At 31.5% G+C, this 20537-nt stretch overlaps 2 protein-coding genes across 4 annotated transcripts in view; both read left to right on the top strand.

Annotated features, from left to right (window-relative positions):
• The first annotated feature begins 257 nt into the window (after positions 1-257).
• LOC136988660 (pancreatic alpha-amylase-like) lies at positions 258-17053 on the top strand. 3 transcript variants are annotated; one of them, XM_067286578.1, is made up of 8 exons: positions 258-273; positions 12105-12301; positions 14094-14263; positions 15416-15602; positions 15696-16017; positions 16086-16464; positions 16524-16842; positions 16931-17053. In XM_067286578.1, exons 2-8 carry the CDS (start codon positions 12122-12124, stop codon positions 16943-16945), a joined length of 1572 nt encoding a protein of 523 aa, XP_067142679.1. In that variant the 5' UTR covers positions 258-273; positions 12105-12121; the 3' UTR covers positions 16946-17053. The 3 variants fall into 3 exon arrangements, with proteins under 3 accessions (XP_067142679.1, XP_067142678.1, XP_067142680.1); XM_067286577.1 differs by lacking the exon at positions 258-273 and adding an exon at positions 5644-5666; XM_067286579.1 differs by lacking the exon at positions 258-273 and adding an exon at positions 6427-6453.
• Positions 17054-19183: 2130 nt separating this feature from the next.
• Positions 19184-20537, top strand: part of LOC136988615 (protein fantom-like) — a 55108-nt gene continuing 53754 nt past the window's right edge. Inside the window, exon 1 of the mRNA XM_067286520.1 lies at positions 19184-19448. The gene's annotated coding sequence lies outside the window, so the exon portion shown is untranslated. The remainder of the gene's footprint in view (positions 19449-20537) is intronic.

Raw genomic sequence — 20537 nt, 5'->3', positions numbered from 1 at the left:
TGTAGTGTCTACATAAGGGAATTGGAAGAGAATTCTACAAATCCTTATACAATTAAATTGTTTTTCTTTGTTTACTAATTAAAACGTGTGTTTGATTTTTTTTTTTTTTTCTGAAAGAGAGAAGTTTTGAAATTTCTTTAATTTCTGACTATACTTTTATATACAAAAGAAAATAGTTACATAAATTAAATGCAATTAAGATCACTTTAAAACGTATAAAATCTTAACATCTGTTTTCCCCAGAAGTCCGTCCGTCTCTGTCTGTCCTATGTGGTAAGTTGCCAGGTCTCGTTTCCTCTCGCATCCACACACATCAAAATATTTTATTTTAAAACTCCCAGAATATTGTAATTACATTGTAATTAAAATTAAAATATTCTAGCTTTGTAAATGCTCTCGATATATATTAAAATTTCAAGAATTTTTTAACCTTGATGAGCTGTATGAGGAATTTTGTGAGTCTAGATATTTTTTTAGTTTTTTAATTATCAAGGCAGCGATGTTGATAAGTGACTGTATTTTTTTTTTTTTTTTTTTTTAAAGTTTCTAAGGAAAGTGTTGTAAACATAAATAGTCACATGGTCTTACTAAGTGTTCTAGGCTCTAAAACCTTTGTAGAAAGGGTTTTTTTCAGCAATAGAAGAACAAATGAACAGATGTTAGACATAGGAGCCATCCAGAGCTGATCAAGGCAGAAATACATATTGTACACAATTTCTCTTTCACTTGTAAACAATTTTATCAATTTTCAAAACAGGATAAAAAATTATTAAGAGCAGTTAAGTGACAAGAGAAATAGACCTATTAGGAGTAAATAGCATGTTAATGTAAACAATGTTTTATACAATGTAATATGCTTGATCTGTGATACAAAATCTTTCCCCCCTCCTGAAAAGAACCTGAAAACCCTACTACGTGAGCTTTACGATAACGGAGCGAACAGAGTAGTCTTCTTCTTCGTAGATTCTAAAAATGGTCTTGGTAAAGTTTATTTCGATAAAACCCAATGTCCTTTGTCCACATTTCAGTACCGCTCTCGTAGTTAATATATATAATGTGATAATCTAAGTTTTAGAAGGCCGAATGGCCGAGTGGTCAAGGCGGTAGTCTACCGATTATAGGTGGATCCAGGATGAAATCCAGACGAATATAATATTTCGTTTTAAAACTTTTTGTATTTTTAACTATTATAAAATGGCAAAAAGCTTAATTTTGAGGGTAGGTATCGGTTTTATAAAAAATTGTAAATGCTAGTAACGAGTAAAATCGTCATTAAGTCCGACCCTACTCGAGATACACACGATCTCTATTATCTCCCCATCCCCTCGACCTTTAATCACCAAAATTTAATAGCATCAATCCCCTAATAAACCAACCTCCCTGCAAAATTTCAGACATTTTTGACAAAAAAGCACAGGAGTTATTCAGCTTCAAAAAGGGTGAACAAAATCGTGTTCCCTTCCACACACTAACATCCGCACTAGGGATTGTAATCCAGCAGTGTTTTGAATCCAGCTGGATTTTTGCTGGATTGAAATCATTCCAGCTGGATCCAGCGCGGATCCAGCGTGGATGTATTTTTGGTGCTATAGTATTATCTGTCTATCTATCTATCCTTATGTTTTTTTAATGAAATAAAACATTTTTAAAAAATACTTAAGAAACTTTTATTATTTAGACTGGTCACTATAAATCAGTAAAACTTTTTACACATTTAGGTAGTAAACTTAACTTTGGTTCGGTTTAACACTTGAGATAGAGATAATTAACTTTAAATGTTTAGTTAGATTATAATTATAATGTAATCTTTAAGTTAAATAATAGCAAAGGCAAATCTACTGATTAATTTATATTAATATATTATAATAATGTAAGGACGGATAATCAGTGGCTAAGTGGCTATCAGTCTTACCAGTTTTCATATATAGGCTCTACATATTAGTCTGTAGTTATTTATAAGTATATAAAACTATGTACTGGAAGTAGAATAAGTTAAATAAACTACACCTTTATCAATCCAGCAAAATTTAATAAAATAATAACGTTTTCAATCGTTTTTAACGATCTCCTCGGTTACAAAAAAATAGAACATTAAATATAGAACATAAAATGTGTTCGGAATAAATATAAAAATTAACGGAAAACGTCCAAACGGACAAAATATAGATAAACAAAATAAATAGCGGAAAAAATGTATACAGGGTGTTTTTTTTTTTAAACTGACGGTACTCAGAAATATCTGTAGAGCAATCTAACAGCCAGACTGTCGCCAAATTTGGGAGAGTGACTAAGGATGACATGGAAAAGAGATTCCGCGAAGAAAAAAGTAGTACCTAAATTCGCCGGTAGAGGAGGATTTGGCGCTGTTGTAGCGAAAAAGCTACCAGCACTTCACTGAAAAAAGGTCATCTAGTCGCTTTTTTCCACTTGCATGGCCGCCTCGCTCCCCGGATCTAACCCCATGTTACTTTTTCCTGTGGGGTTACTTAAAGTCCAAGGTCTATCTTGGTAGTGTCCCAAACTTGATGACTTTGAAGGACAACATTTCTCGAACTGTGATGAACATTCCTGCAGACATGTTACGTTCGGCCATAGAGAACACGGTGTTCAGGATGCAATGAGTTGTCCAGCAGGACGGTGATCACATTGAAGAAGGGAGGTTATTTGCTGATTAATTAAACTTTCGTTATTACACTGAAACCGCTGTCTGATTATTCATTCGTGTGTTTGTTAATTGCAGCTGGATTTTATGCAAATTCTTAGCTGTTTCGCTACAACAGCGCCAAATCCACCCCTACCGGCAAATTTGGGTACTACTTTTTTCTTCGTGGAATCTCTTTTCCATGTCATCCTTAGTCACTCTCCCAAATTTGGCGACAGTCCGGCTGTTAGATTGCTCTACAGATGTCTCTGAGTACCGCCAGTTTAAAAAAAAAACACTCTGTACAGTGATACCTCGACTTACGCTACCCCGACTTACGCGATTTTCAAATCTCGACGATTCGTCTTTTGTTTGAGCGCCACGCAACCCTTGATTACTCCCCCCCCAAACTATTGTTCACCTTACAGGTTCGGACGTGTCGCGCGGAATCGATGCATAGCTACAATTTATTTTGTCTTATTTATTTCTGTGTTTGTTATATCTACGGAGACTTGAGACTCTACTGTGTCATCCAAACGAAGTAGAACTGATTCTTCTGCATCAAACAAGAAAAGAAAAACTCCATCTTTAATAATGTTAACTTTACATTCCAAAGACTTCGATACAAAAACGAAAATTTGTAAATTGGCAAAACTTGATCCTTTAGACCCAGTTCAATCAGATGATCGAATGACGGTTGGAAACTTGACAGAAGGCCTCAGTTTAATTAAAAAGAGGTTACAAATTTTAGAAAATATAGACTCCGACGAAGAGCGCATTTCTTCTACAAAACGAGAAATAAAAAAATTATTAGCATGCTACCAGGAAATTTTGCGGGAGAAAAAAATCTTTGAGCCGTCAGACGAATTTGTTAGATTTTAGGAAGCCTTCTATAACAAAATAACCTCGATTTACGATTTTAATAATATAATTTGTTATGCATATGTATTATCTAAGATTTTATTAAACATTTTTTTCTAAATTGTTGTTTTCTTTAGTCTCCGGCCCCAATTAAAAATAATTTGTATGTATTTATATGCGAAGTTATACCCCACCTTACGCGGTTATCGCTCAGTCCCACCTGTCGCGTAAGTTCGGGGTATTACTGTATATAAGATATAACAACGAAACCAGCATTTTCCGTTAATAACATTAATTAATGTAAAAGGATCTCTACATGGTAGACAATGAGTCCGCATCTCTATGGTTTGTACAACCAGTTGTCATGTGCGCCTTGCAGATTTCCAGTCTCTCAAGATTTTTGACCGTTTGCCTATTCGTTGTCGTTCTTATAATTGCCGCTCGATCCCATTGGACGTTAACATCCTTCTGTCTTGCGTATGATGTCAGCGCAGTGTTGTCAAGGTTCTAACTGATTGTATATTTGTGCTCTTGAGCCTTTGTTTTAAACTGCGCGTCGTTGCACCCACATAAACAAGCTTGGAATTGAAACGTTGGTCGTGTAAAGGCACCGAATATATACCCATTGTTGAATTCCGATCCTCTTTCTTTTTATCGTTTCTTAAAAGTTTGAAAACAGTGGGATTACGTCGGTATACAATACGAAAATTATCAGACCTGGCAGTACATCTATGTATCTTGTTTTAAAAAAATGGGATGTAATTAAGCACTATTCTTTTTATATTTATTCGAAACACATTTTATGTTCTATAGTTAATGTTGTATTTTTTTGTAACTGAGGAAGATCGTTAAAAGCGATTGAATACGTTATTATTTTATTAAATTTTGCTGGATTGATTAAGGTATAGTTTATTTATAAGTAATTTAATTATTAGTGTTAGTAAAGTAGTGAGTAAGTAATTAGTAGCAGTCTAGTAGTTAGCAAAGCGGCAACGCGACGACGTAGACTTTTGCGCAATTATTAAGAAAGTTAATTGAGTATTTGCAGATCCGCAGCGCTGGATCCAGCACAAGTGCTGATCCAGCAGCAGAATGCGCTGGATCCAGCTGGATTGCTGGATGAGGGATCCAGCAATTGCAATCCCTAATCCGCACATACAGAAATTACCCCCGAATTTTTTGCATTTCTCGACGTTCAAGATCCCCTGTGTCTAAAAATGTAAAAATCTAGTGGGGGGGGGTCATTTTTTGACCGATCTCCCTACTTTTCCTTTATTACGTATAACAGAGGCGGGGAAGTAAAATCGATTTTTTAATATGACATTATAAGTTTATTTCTTATAAAATTAGAAATTAAATATAAAAAAAAATATATTACATTATAGTAAGTACAATACAATATATCAATATATGAAATATGTAAAAAATAATAAGCAAATAAAACAAGGTATATTAATAATTGTATTATTTTAAGTTTTAAAAATTCGTCACGTTTATGAAAATTTTATAAATATTTCTTTTTTTCTTTTATAATTATTATTATATAATAAAAAAAAATTATTTACTAAATAAGTATAAAGCAATATTACATGGTTAATTCATAAATGGATAAGAAAAAGGTACATAATTTCACATTAATCACAGTAAAGTTTACAGTACATAATTTTCAGCACTGATAAGGATGAAATATAGTATTTAGGATTTTATATATTCAGCAACCGCCAGTTATTCTGTCCACGTGGATAGAGAAATTTTTTTGAGATAAAACTAAATTTCTACTGAATTCCAGTTTAGAAGTATAATTATTATATTTTTAAAAAAGTCCCATAATTAAATGCCGTTGAATTTTGTTTGATCCTTTAAAGAGAAAATTGATTTTCTTTTAAAGAATAGAATTAATCAACTATAAAAAATAAAGCAACGAGTTGCTTAACTTTCCAGGCAACATTTGCTGGCGCTATCTGTTAAATAGTTCTTTTTTAAATAAAATATTGCATGTTTTTAATTATTATAAAATAGCAAAAAGCTTTGAAAATCATATATTAAACTTTCAACTCAAATGAAATAATTTTATAAACATGAAAAACAATTAAAATATTACAAAATTGATTGATTCTTGGAAGTCTTATAAAATATATTATTTTAAATAGAAATTATTTATAATGTAAGTAGTGTGTAATATAAAGTTATTACTTAATTAATAGAAAGTTGTTTTTAGATTTTCTAATACATAAACAAGTGAGTAAAGTCTGACTTTTAACCTTTGTTCAAATATTAGTTTAAACATTAGAATGATTAGCCTGTTTCTTTAATTTTATTTAAATTTTTCCAATATTGATAATCAGAATTTATAAATAACAATCTCCTTTCTAAATTAACATTAAATATTAAAAGTTTTAAAACAAAAACAATTCAATTTATATTGTAAATTAATCCTTTTAGTTATAATTTAATAATTGTATTTATTGAGCATTTATAAGAAATAATACCAATCATTTAATTGTTAAATTATTGAGTTTTTTAAAGTGTTTTTATTAATTAAATAAAGCAAGTTTGGTTTATATGAACTCATAAAATCATATCTGTTTGTAGATAAACTGATAAATATCCTTGTTTATAATAAACTAAAACTTTATTTAGATCATTTTTAATTAAAATATTTTTCAGGTTAAAATTTAAAAACTTAAAAAATTTAAATAATTAAGTAAATAAATTTTAGTTAAATAATAAATTTAAAACAATATTGATCAAGTTTTATCTGAGAATATAATTCAAATTCAAGTAATAGTATATGAATGTACTGTAAGTTTTAATATGCCTTGTGTATTTCTAATTATTATTATTATTATTATTGAAATGGTAAATCGCATAAATTATTATAATTATTATTTATTAGAAGTTCTCACTGGACGGTATTAGATCAGGAATTTACAACAGTTTCAACGTCATCGGTACGATTCCTCCTAAGAGAAGTGCTTTAACTATTTCGTACGAGAAAGAACGAGAATTATCTTTAGCAACATCAGTTGCGGAAGAGACTTCGAAATCCGTGTAGTTTATTAAAATGATTACTAAAATTTCGTCTTTTCTATCACACGAAATTGAAATAAACCAGCAACGAGTTGCTCAACTTTCCCGGCAACATTTAAAATTTTAGTGGTTATCATATTTTATTTTTAAAAGTTTTTATATATTTAACTATTATAAAATGGCAAAAAAAGATTAATTATGAGGGTAGGGATGAGTTTTATAAAAAATTGTAAACGCTAATAATGAGTAAAATCGTCACTACTGGAGATACGCACGATCCCCATTATCTCCCCACTTTCTTGACCTTTAACCACCAAAATTTAATAGCATCAATCTCTCTAATAAACATATCTTTTTGCAAAATTTCAGAAATTTTCAACATAAAGCACAAGAGTTATTAAGATTTTACTCCTGTGCCTTTTAGTATTATCCTTTTTTTTTTTTTTTTTTTTTTTACGCGCGTTATTTATCGGGGAAAGGATATCAATTGTCTTGTGACGTTTCCTTTTATATATGAAATAAATATAAATAAATAAATAACTATTTCTATCAAATAAATATATTCTGATGTCATAAATAACAATATCGATTAACTTAATTTAGAATTTATTTATATTTTAAATATTTATAATGGAAAAATCTCTAATCAGTCACTAGTCAGCTATTAAAAACATTTTATCATTTCAGAAACTTTATTAGTTTTTAGTAAAAAAATTACTTTTCCCGTCAGACAAAACAATACAATTTAAATCAGCCATTTGTAACACGACACATACGTACAGTACAGTACGACTTAATCAGAAGGAACAACTCGAAAGCAGAATCGCGTTTAGAGAGACGCGATGATCTCTCAGGACGTAAACAAATGATTAGCCAATCAGCGACCAGCTTGTGAAAGACGAGAGACGAGAGACGATGACCAGAATAGGGCCCCAGAATAGGGCCCCAGGTTCCTTTAGTAGATGTTCAGCAGTGGCGTAGCGAACATAACTGGCGCCCCTCTCCCCCCTCCAGAAACACATATAGTTTGTCTTGGAGACCATTTGGGCGCCCCTCTGCGAGTGGCGCGCGGTGCATGATACACCCCCTTGCACCCCCCTCGCTACGCCACTGATCTTCAGTACTCTGACGTAGGCGAAACGTTGAATTTAGAAACATTTGTAAATGCCTACCGATATTGTAATGAGATCAAGGAACGACAAAACTCAATCCGTTAGGCAAACGTTTGCGCAACGTTGACTTTAGAAATCCAGCTTGTGTCTTAAGATATAATAATCGGAAGTCCGGAACGATTGTGAATTTTTGCCATATACAGTATCTAATATTCAAGTTACATATATTATCTTGGTATTTATATTTCTGAAATTTTTAAAATTATTTATATATTGTGTGTATATATATATATACTGTATATTTATTTAATATTGATTTTTCTTTTATTCTGTTATAACCTTAATTATTATTCTGCAGCTACTAATTTTTTGTAATTATATTATATTTTAATGATACTGTATTTTATTTTAATCGGATGTCGAATTCTCTATATATTATTCGTATATTACTACCATAATAGTTGATATTGCATTCTAATTATATAAATTATATTATTTTTTCCCATAATTTATTAGAACCGTAGTTATGGAGCTATGAGATAGATGTAGTGCTGGCCAGAAAAGAGAAAAATACCAGTCAGTTATTCAGCTTTTCCATGTAGCCCCAATAATTTATCCCTAGCTACTGGAGTGTAATTTAGGCTTTTATTGTTATTATAATATACGTTATATTAGAGAAATTAAATAATCATATTTTTCTTTTATGTATTTGGATTGCTACTGTATATAATTTTATTAACTAATTTCACTATTCCTTGTTCTTTATCTTTCTCATAGTTGTTCTTTGGACAATGTTATATATATATATATACACAGTCGAATCCATTTACGGAGCATCGGGTAAGGGAGGGGTTCACCATTTTTCCACGTTTCCTATTTTCTCTTATGTTTTACATTAGCAGGATTCCTGTTGAACGGTCTGTTTAAATGAGCAGATCATTTTAGTAGCAGTCTGCATTAGATAAATCTTCCATTAGTCTGTTAAAAATTTAAATTTATAAAAACTACCTTTTATTAATTAATATAACGCATATCATATTTCAATACAACACAAAAAGTACCAAAATATTATTAAAAGTCATAGCAATGTTTGATTTGTTTCAATTTCATTACAAATATAAATACATGTAATAATTATAAATATAAAAATATTAAAAAAAATAATAGAACTTTTTATTATTAAGAATAATTTTAAATTAGTTTGATTATTGGACCTTTTACTGTTTGTGTTTAGAAAATTTAATTTTTACATATGACAAAACTAAATTCACATTGAAGAGTGTAAGGAAAATCTATCGCTGGTGATATTAATTTAAGTAAAATGGTTTGCAGAGTGGCATGCAGGGCGCATTTGTAACACATTAACAATGCATTTCTGGAAAAGTTTGAACGGAAATTCATAGAAAAATATAGAAATACACTTGATAATATAATTTTTCATACTCGTACGTGACAGTTTTCTATGAATTTATTAGTTCGCAAATGTAACAATTTTGGAATTTCGGCTCCCCATTATCTCGGCACCCTGGGTATATGCCTCCTATGCCCCTTCTACGGCCCTGCTCTAAGGAAGATTTATAAGAGTCTATCTTTAATTTTACGGATACATCAAGGCGCATGGTGACAGGATCCTTTGCACTAATAGTTGTTGAGATTTCGTAAAACTTTCCATTGGCCAGTATTTTTAATAAACAAGATTTCTCACAGAACCATAATGAACATACATAATGAGAAGTAATTATTAATTTTATTGGACCCACAGAACAAAAACAATTGCATGTTAAAATGGTACCAGGAAATACAATCAAACAGCACAGATCACGCGTACAGGTACACGTCTTCATTTCGACGGGACAGGGCAAGAAGCGAAGCGATTAGCAACACGGTTTTAGAGATCACGTGATCTTACTTGTACTTACAAACTGCACCGCACATGTGGTTTTTTGTTTTTGCTGTACGTCTCATTCAGAAATGCTCGAGTAAGGATAGTCACATCTTACCAGCTAAGCCTCCTACTGTATTTCTGGGAAGAAGTAAAAGTAATGTGACTGGTATTGTATATATTGTATTTACTGATTGCACGATAGAACAATAAAATTGATGATATAAGAATGGAAACCAATATGTAAGTATAGTAAAATTGTGTGATAATGAATTTCAACGTTTCCAAATGTATTAGAGCTCTTAAAATATAAAAATGGTATTCGATTCTCTTCTTTCACTCTGGGTGATCTTGTTACTTCGGATAAGGGAGCATGGCGCAGCGATTCTGAAAGTGCTCTCTTAATAACAGATTACTATACATTCAACTTACTACGCACAGGTGATGACTAAATTATCAACTCATCACATATGTATAGTATAGTCTGACGTTTGTATAGTACGTCTGATGTTTATATTTTCAAAATAATAATTACAGTAGAGCGTCGATAAGTGGAACGTCGGTAAGTGGAATGGCCGGAAAGTGGAACGATTTTCAGTCGGACTGTGTCGTGCTGAATCGAATGTTTTTGATACTAAATTTACTTCTAAAGTATAATTTTCACGTTTTTTATATTCTTTAATATATTTATTTTGTTTGTACAAAATGCAGAAATAATTTTTAACGATACGATAGCCTCGATGATTATTATAAAAATTTTCGTTAGGCTTAAAATCGACGAAAATTCAACACGAAGCGACACGCAACGGAGAAAAATTCAACAGGAAGCGATACGCAACGGAGAAAAATTTGAACATCGGACAGGTTAATGTATTTTTTCGTACAAAGTCGGAAACTGGAACAAATCATTAACTGGAAGGACCCCAGTCCCCAATTGGTTCCACTTATCGACGCTCTACTGTAGTTTAAAATTAACATACGGTAGAACCCCGTTTATCCGAAATAATGTATATTAATGCTACCTCGGATAACTGAAAACTCGGATTAAATGGATAGTCACAGCCATTTCGGTTTTAAAATTACAAATATGTAAAATTTATATTAGGTATCAGTTTTAAAGCCTTTTTTAATCACATAAAAACAATAATTTCTGCTTTATTTATTATACAACTAATACTTAAAATAGTTTTAAGAATAAAAATGCGTATTAAGGCTACATTTTAATATGAACTGGTTTGCCTCGTGTTGAAGTTAAACGATAATAGATAACAGAAACAAATCATTTTGTAATACGTGTTATTGTTTTGATCTTTCTTTTATGAATTATAAATAAAATAATAGTGTTACTCTATCATATTTCGTCATACTTTCCCTCTCCCCGCCTAGGGCCGAGGCGAGGGAATTTTTTAAATAAAATTCGTCCCTACCCTCAAAATCAAGCTTTTCGCCATTTTATAATAGTTTAAAATATAAAAAGTTTTTAAAAATAAAATATGATAACAGATGGCGTCACCAAAATTTTAAGCGTGGCCGGGAAAGTTAAGCAACTAGTTGCTGGATTTTATTTTATGTTATTTATTTTTACTCTATTTTTTAATTAATTGACATTTTTTAATGCTAATTTTTGAACTTTCAGATTGATTTCATTTATACTTTATAATCTTTTCTAAATTCGTTTAACTAAGCTTGTATTTATTTATGTATTCCTACAATTAACCGTTATTAATTAAGTTAAGATTTAACAAATGAAATGTTATAAATGGAGGACATTACAAGTGTTTGAATTCTTTTGGATATCATCTGAAAATCGTACACGTAATTTTTTATAAGATGTATTATTTATAACGTTTATATTCTTTTTCGGTTAATGTTACGTTAGATAGCCAAGATGGCGGCTCGTCTCTAATTCCAGTAAGGAAACAGTGGGACGCACGTTCTAACCTAAACTATTCTAATAATTTGATTGCTAATAATTATGCTAATTTATTAGAATAGGTTAGGTTAGGTTGGAACGTGCGTCCCACTGTTTTCTTGCTGGAATTAGAGACGAGCCGCCATCTTAGCTACCACGGTAACATTAACCGTTTTTTCCAATTAACAACCTTGCACTTTTCAAGTTACAAAGATACAACAATTAAAGAACAAAAACAAACATTCAAATAAAGAATAAGAGCAACTAATATATTAATTACATTTTTTACTTATTTGAGCTAAAATAATAATTAGATAAAGGATATCTTAACTTCAAAATATGCATAATATGTATATTTTTAAATTAAGTTTTTAGAATTCTGTCTTCGAAGTTCTAACAGTTTTGAATTTTTTCTGTAGACTTATATAAATTTAAGCATTTTATATACTTTTAAAATTTAATATTAGCTGTTTTAAAATTTTAAATGATCGCCATAATGATAAAAAAGAGCTATTAAAACTATTTATGCAGATGCAGTTTATCTTTATTATCGTCTACAAATGTTTTTATCTGTAGGAATTAGCAATGTGTATTTTTATATCTTGTTACAGCTATATATACTACATGCATTCTCCAGGGATAAAACAGGTATTATTTATATTACAGATGGTCCATTGTATTAAATGGTTCAGATGGTAACTATTCTGTTGTTTCTGTTCTTACAAGCAGTACTGTGTTCATATTATGAACCGAATACAGTACCTGGTAAGAGCGTATTCGTTCATCTGTTCGAATGGCGTTGGAAAGATGTAGCCGATGAATGCGAACAATTTCTTGGTCCTTTTGGATTCGGAGGCGTTCAGGTAAAATTTACGATATTGATACTATATTTATTAAACAATAGAAATATTTGTCAATGAAAAGGAGCAAAGGAGAAATTAGCATATTTTCTCGTTTTTTAAACATATGCCCTACCTTGATTATAATCGTATATCTCGCTTAAAAGAGCTTAGGGGTGCCACTTATTTTGGTTTATAGGAACACTGCACTGTTGTGTCATTATAAATGTACCGAAATAGTAACTGTTTCAGTTCTCTATGGAAACCATTATTAAAACTAAAAAGCCAAATAAAAAATTCTACAATTTTTTAAAATAGTAAAAAATATTTCTACAGATATTTTGTGGAAAATAAAATACCGATTTTGCTCCATCTTATAAAAGCATGCTCTTATATGCACTTGGCCTCTTTAGATTACGTTAGGTCCGAGTGGATGGCCTGAGTAAATCTCGGCTGGTAATAACGACACCTCTTGTGTTAAAGCTTAATGTAGCTGCGTCCAATAGAAAGTGATGACACTCGAATAAGGTAGTTAAACAATGTTATTTGCTAATAAAATTCTAAATTATTCATAATACTGCCTAGCTCGAGGAGAACTTTTGGGAGAGTTTGCGATAGATCTCACCTATAAACGAATAGGTGAAAGTAGTCTGATCATTCGTAAAGAAACCCCGAAAAAATTTTTTTCTTAAGAAAGTCCAAAATAGGAAAGAAATCTTCACATAGTCCTTCGACACCCCTATTCTAATTCCGATTCAAAAAACCCGTTTTCATGGAATAATGCTCGTCTAATATTAATTTTATTCTGCCTCTCCCTTCCAATCTCTTTCGCACATCTCTATACACAGAAGTCTTGTTCTGAAGTACACGCTAGTAAGTTTTGAAGCCTTAACATTGTCGGCTTTCCTTTTTCGACGTGATTGTTCCACAGTAGATTCATGAGTTTTATAGACTGGATTTTATCCGTATGTTGAGTATCATATGTCTGCAGGACTTTCTCGTGTATTGTTTTCGTTTCCAAAAATACTTATTGTTACGGATAATAGAAACTAGAAAATAATACAATAGACAAAGTTGTTAATAGCATGAAAACCGACAATTTACACTTGTTATATCTTACTAATAATAACTTCATAAAATTAAGCGCGTGCATGCATTATACTCTATTTATGAAGCATTTTCGGGCTGAAAAATGGTACCTAAGTGTCTAACTCGTCTTTATTTTGACAAAATGTTTTTGACACGTTTTGTCATTGACCTCTTCATATGCTCTTTAGATATTCTCTGTTTTTTTAAGTTAGTTTATTTCGTTGTATCTAGCATGTTTGTTGTAAACTTTTATACTCCGAAAGAATTGTTATATAACCAAACGAACAATCGGATTATCGGGCCAGTTTTAATTATAAAGTAATTTGACTAGAAGTAGGCGGTTAAGCCGCCATCTCTTGATAAAATTAATTATAAATAAATTAATTTTAATTTAAAAAGTTCTGGAAGAAAAGAATCGGACCGTAGCAGGACTCGAACTCTCAATTTCTGCATATGCCTCTTCCAAAACTATTAATAATTAAGATATAACGACAGTTTGTTTGGCTTTAATTAAAAAATCAGGTTCTGAATTGAATGATTATATATGAATTTGTTGTATTTTATTATAATTTTTCCACGAGAAATCATGTAAATCTTCAAACTCAATATAACCATATCAAAGAAAAAATGTATTAAATTATCTGTACTTTATAATTCATATCGGATTGAGACAATATTTTCTGCTCATTTTGTTAATACTTTAAAGATATTTTCGTTGGTTTTTTAGATATCCCCACCAAATGAAAATGGCATCATATGGGAGCCATTTTGGAATAAAGAAATTAAGAGACCATGGTTCGAAAGATATCAACCAGTCAGTTACAAACTTGGAACTAGAAGTGGCACTGAATCCGAATTCCGTGAAATGGTTAGAAGATGTAATAAAGCTGGTGTCAGGTATTATTTTAATTTTTGCAATACAGGTATAAAAATTATTTTTAATTGCCATACTTCAAGAAAATTATCATCCATTCTTTAATTATAAATGTTATTTATAATTATAAATCACAATGAAAATTTTGATACTAACACTGATGTTGACACTGAAAGTTAGTTCACACAGACGAAAGTGAAAGCGAAATGCGATATTTTTCTATTAATGAATTTGGTTTGTGAGCTAAGGTAAGATGGCTGGTAACATTGAGTTTTGGTAATAATGCTGTCTTCTTAAGTTTCATAAAATTAGTTTCCCATAAGCAACAATACACAAAATTACAATAAAACATTTTATGAGTACTTGGATTTAATCATACCCATTGTGGGTATGATTGGCCAGACTTGCAATAGCGTGGTCGGATAGTGAAAGACGGGGTTTCACATTCCGGGATTATCCACTTTAAAGTAAAAAATTTTTGAGGTTTTAGATCAAGCTGGATTCGTTCCCGCTTTCCCTAGAGCTTTAGACTGACATTTTAGGTGAGTTCTTTTAGTCTTCTGTATAACTCCGTGCGCGCGGCATTTGTTTAAAAATTCCCGTGGTGGAAAGCAACATGGCCATGCCCTCCATGGCTCAGATTGTTTCGTTTCAGTGTTCATTATATGGTTTTATGAATGAAAATTTAGAAGTGAAAGCGCGCGTTAATACACACGATGACGTAAGTGTCATTTCGAATTTTTTTTGAATGATAGCCGATATTCTAATTTTTTCGTGGCTACTTTTAATGCTCTGTCGGAAAAACAATCGATTTTATGGTTAAATTTTACAATTGGGGCCATTCTTTTAAATTTTGTCTCTTTATAGATTCCTTTATCAGGACACTATCGATGGTACAGAAGCCGCCATCTGTTTTTTTTTTTTTTTTTTTTTTTTTTTACCATCGTTCCCAAATGCCTACAAACAACAGCGCACGTCCGTGATGGCAGAGATTCGGAGCGACCGCTATTAAAGAACACGCCCTTTTAAGTGCTTGGCCGTCAGGCCCTCTGCCCGTACATTATCAAGGATCATTATAGCAATATGTTTTAAAATCTATTTTGGCATAATCCAATATCATCTCAATTTTTTCAAATAAAAGTTAGCGGGAAATAATAATAATTTGTATTTTGTAGAATATATGTTGACGCCGTTATTAATCATATGACCGGAGACATTGGCCAAGGTCAAGGCACTGCAGGTAGTCATTTCGATCCAGGTGCTCTTCAGTATTATGGAGTTCCTTACGGTCCAAGTGATTTCAACAATGATAAATGCCACAGCCAAAGTGGGAACATTGAAAATTATCAAGACAAACATCAAGTATAATTTTTATTTATAATGTTTTATTCAATTTTTATAGGTTCAATACATATTTTAAATAATCTGACTTTTTTATTATAACGTTATTTATAGGTCCGTGATTGTCGCTTGTCTGGTTTGGCAGATTTAAATCTAGGCAAACAATATGTCAGAGATAAAATCACCGAATATTTAAACTATTTGATCGATATCGGAGTAGCTGGGTTTCGTTTTGATGCTGCCAAACATATGTGGCCTTCTGATATTAAAGCCTTAAGAGATCGATTGAAAAATTTGAACACTGAATTTTTTCCACCCAATACTCGACCTTTTGTTTTTCAAGAGGTAATAGATTTGGGTGGCGGAGAAGCTGTGAAAGCTGACGAATATTTACATATCGGAAGAGTCACTGAATTCCGTTATGGAAAACACTTAGGTGAGTCATTTTTCTCTTGTTATTAAAATCATAGATTGCAATTAATTTTTTCTAGTTATTTAATTCAGGCGATGTAATACGAAAGAATTACGATCAGAGATTAAAGTATTTGAAAAATTTTGGAGAGGAATGGGGTATGGTTCCTGGTGGAAATGCGGTAACATTTATTGATAATCACGATAATCAAAGAGGACACGGTGCCGGAGGTTTTGGAACCATCCTTACTTTCTTTGAAGCGCGAATGTACAAGATGGCCGTTGCTTTTATGTTAGCTTGGCCTTATGGTTTACCACGTGTAATGAGTAGTTATCAATGGCCTCGATATATCGAACATGGCAAGGACAAAAATGATTGGATTGGTCCTCCTCACGATGACAATTATAACATTAAACCAGTGATTAGAAATTCAGATATGACTTGCGGCAACGGATGGGTATGCGAGCATAGGTAAGATATTATAAATTCTGATTATGGAAGCAAAGAAAATAATTTCTTGATATTTTCAGATGGCGCCAAATATATAATATGGTGAAATTTCGAAATGTCGCCGGTTTCGAACCAGTAGATTACTGGTGGGACAACAACTACCATCAAATTGCGTTTGGTAGGAAAGGGAAAGGATTTTTGGTCATTAATAATGACAACCATCCAGTAGATCAGAACTTTCTCACCGGTTTACCTGCTGGCACTTATTGCGATGTAATATCTGGTAACCTGGAAAATAATTCATGCACCGGTAAAAAAGTCAACGTTGGAAATGACGGTAGAGCTCAAATTTTTGTAGATAATAATTGGGGAGATCCCATGTTAGCTATTCATATTGAAGTAAGTTTATCAGTTTGTTTTCTTTAATTTTTTTTTTTTTTTTTTTTTTTTTGCTGAATTTATAATAATAAATGTTGTATATTTTCAGGCAAAACTAAAGTAATTATTACATGCATAGAAGTCATTCGTTTAATTCAAAATAAATGAAATGGAATTTTGTTAAAATGTTTGATTTATTTAAATAAATGTTTATCATTTATTCATTTTGAAATATTTGTTGATTATTTCTAAAACTGAAAATTCGATAAGTACTTTACATAGAATTAAATTGCATTACTACATTAAATTTAAAATGTTTTAGTGTAAAAACGAGCAAATATTTATTGTGACATCGTGCCGGGCTGCAATTTTTAATCATATTTTTAATTTATTTAGTTTAAAATATATGCTCTCCACCTAAAATTAGTGACGGCCGGATGGCCGAGCGGTCAAGGTGGCAACCTACCGCTCTGGGGGACCTGGGATCGAATCCGAACGGGTCGAAAATCCCCAGGAATTTTTCGGGGGGTGGTCCGTTCGGATATGTCGGGCCCCGTCCCTCACCACCCGGTCGCCCCATTGTGGGACTGGCCGAATTCATAATGGGCATTCTAAAAGAGGCCCTCTTAGTGCCCACAGGGCGGCAATTTTTAAATATTTTTAATTTATTTAGTTTAAAATATATGCTCTCCACCTAAAATTAGTAGTGGCTTGCCCCTGTACAGTACATCATACTTTTCCTTTAACAATAGAGTCGTGCCAGTCATCTATGTAACACTTTTCAAGGGAAAAGTTTTGAATTGAAATAACATGACTTCTAGTTTGCATCAGAAGTTCATACATAGTTAATTGGGGCCTCCTGCTCTTAAGGTTTCCATGTCTGGCCTCGTCTTTTCGTCTTTCATCTATTTAAGTTCGTTCTTGAAATTAAGAAAGACAGGCAGATGAATGGACGGACGACAGTGGAAATTTATAGGTTACGATTACGATTTTTTCAAATTGCAGCCCAATTATTATTTCAAATGACCAAAACTGCAATGATGCAAAACATGATTTTTTTTTTCCTTTTTCCACTCTGAATCATGCCCATTGTGATTTGGCCAGACGTAGGCCTACAGTGAGGATGATCTGATGATGAGGGACGAACCCTACCCATGTTCAGTAACTCAGACTGCTAAGTAAAAAATCTAAATGGCTAAGAGGGCGGAGATAAGAAATGTTCTGAGTACCCCTTGAACAGTGTGCAGAGTTAGCAAGTTTGACTGATCCTGTGTATAAATGGTGAACGATGTAATCATCATAAAATAAATTACCATAATTGCAATAATTTTTGACTATTATTAAAAATATATTTAATCCAGCACGAGCAGCCATCTTGCAAATCCTACGATGAGACAACTGTAATGAGTCACTAGTAGAAGCTAGCATAGACAAAACAAGATGAGGATGAGTGAACTAGTTAAAATTCTAGAAGTAATTAGAAACGGGTTCAGCATCGCAGCATAATTAGACATAGCGGTACTGAACACGGTTCTGATATATTTCGTACAGACCACGCCCCCGAAAAATTCTTAGGGCTTTTACAGCCCGGATTTGATCTCGGGTTTCCAGAGTGGCAGGTTGACTTCGTGATGCCTCGGCCATTCGGTCTATTGTAATGTCGGTTTAGCCGATGGCCAGGTGTTAAGAAAAAGAAATTACATTGAAGAAGTAAAATTGGCATTATATATAGCAATTATATGAATTTATAGCATTGCACAATCAAGCATATGTGAAAATGGCAAGTTTCTGGTCCAGTGAGGAATATACTTGCACGGACTGGTATATAAAAACGTAACTGACGTTCATATGATCCAAACTCAATTCATATAAGTTTTGGTGGTGATTAAAAATCAGGAATTCACAGTATATTCGCACTAATTAGTAAGGGGAACAAAATATAGGACATGCACGCGGGCGCGAGACATCCTAACGATGGCGTTTCCGTATTGATTTTCAATTGATTTTAGCATTTAGATTTCGAATTGATTATTTTAGAGAACAATCATCAATAAAATAAATATATGTTAAATGGTAAATTTAAAACGTCCATGTTTAATTAGGTCATGACGTTTGTTATTTACGTTTATAACAAGAACAAAACAGGAAAATTAACTTAAAAAGTTTAATAATTTCAAATTTTTAATAGTGTTTATTTTTCTCATAAAAGTTTCTCAATATTTTTCAACAAATGTTTTTTTTCCTCCCAAAATTTTTCTAATTTTTTTAAAATTTCCCAATCTGGCAACAAGACTTCGTTGCTAGCTTTCATCACATTAAAATTTTTTAGTTAAAAGTTTTAAATAACATTATACTTGTTAATGTGTTTCTATATTTTAGCGTTAAAAATATAATAAAAGTAACTTAATATGAGACAATTTATATTTCACAATTTAACTAATTTTACATCCATCGTTAGTAAAGTGAAATTGAGTATTTGATTACTTTCGTCTTACTCCACGTGATAAACGGCGCTTGCGCAACAGTATTGTTTAGTGAAATCGATGCATTGATCGAATTTTGAATTGGAAAATATGTCATAAGATTTCGATTAAAGGAAAAAGAATGGCAGCTGACTTTTCGAAGATGTAGGATATTGTTGGCTACTTAAACTGAAAAGTTTCATCATTTTATCATTATTTATGCACTTTAATCAGTTGGCATTTAAGATTTTGATAAGCACTTAGATTACACTTTAGTTACTGTTAATGTAAATCACATGTAAAGAATCATCTTGCACAAATTATATAATAGATTTAATACTAATTCATTTAATATATAAATGCACATTTTGTATTGCTTAATACTAATATTTAAAAAAATTTTCTTTACTTTTGATTAGAGAACTTATGAATATTATATATAATAAGAATTTGTTTTATTTATACTTCATATAATAACATACAATTTTATCAAATTTCCTAATATCCTAAGCTCTCGGTTTCGATCCTCAGAGTTGGTATAGGCTACTTTTAAATAACCATAAAGGAAATAAGACAAAATCTTGCATACGAATAATTAATTCTTTCTTTACTTCACAACTGGGTGCATAGGTAGACACTGGGCATCTTTAACATTGCTCTTTATTCGGGAATATCTTGCACACCAATATGCGTTTGGTAAAGAGATGCTAACAAATACACATTCTTTTTAAAAATACGTATATTTATGGTTAAAATTTTCCGACTAAAATTCCCCCAATAAAGAGTGATGTTAAAGATGCCCAGTATCTATCTATGCACCCAGTTGTGAAGTAAAGAAAGAATTAAAAGAAGAGACTGTTTTGGAATAAGTCAATAATTTAATTGTAAATTAAATTGTAATTTTACGTTGAAAAATACTTACGTTGACGAAAGAAAATATGACTTCAAAAAAGTTCTATATACAATATTTAAATTTAATAATTTTCATAAAAATTTTGTATAACTAGTGCCGATTATTTAAACATTATTGAATTGGATTTGAACAATTTAAACATTATATATCATTTATAAAATCAGTTGAAATTAGTAGAAATACTGTTTTTTATTACATTTATTTTTTCTTGAAAGCAATTTAAAAAAAACTATTTTAATGAATTACTATATTTAAATTATTAATGCAGAATTTGGCCAGAATACAAGTAAAACATAAATATTTCTACTTGCATAATATTTTTACTTGAAGTTTATTAGAAA

The sequence above is a fragment of the Centruroides vittatus genome, unplaced genomic scaffold, assembly GCF_030686945.1.
Source record: "Centruroides vittatus isolate TY-2023 unplaced genomic scaffold, ASM3068694v2 scaffold_373, whole genome shotgun sequence".
NCBI classification, from domain to species: domain Eukaryota; kingdom Metazoa; phylum Arthropoda; class Arachnida; order Scorpiones; family Buthidae; genus Centruroides; species Centruroides vittatus.
Note: the sequence above shows the minus strand (reverse complement) of the source record. Positions and strands in the feature narration are given on the sequence as shown.

What these genes read in the sequence shown, in the direction of transcription:
- LOC136988660 (XM_067286578.1), top strand. Translation starts at nt 12,122, where the DNA reads ATGGTTCAGATGGTAACTATTCTGTTGTTTCTGTTCTTACAAGCAGTA. An exon ending in TTGGATTCGGAGGCGTTCAG is followed by an intron (nt 12,302 to 14,093) that starts GTAAAATTTACG and finishes TTGGTTTTTTAG; the next exon opens with ATATCCCCACCAAATGAAAA. An exon ending in GGATGGGTATGCGAGCATAG is followed by an intron (nt 16,465 to 16,523) that starts GTAAGATATTAT and finishes TGATATTTTCAG; the next exon opens with ATGGCGCCAAATATATAATA.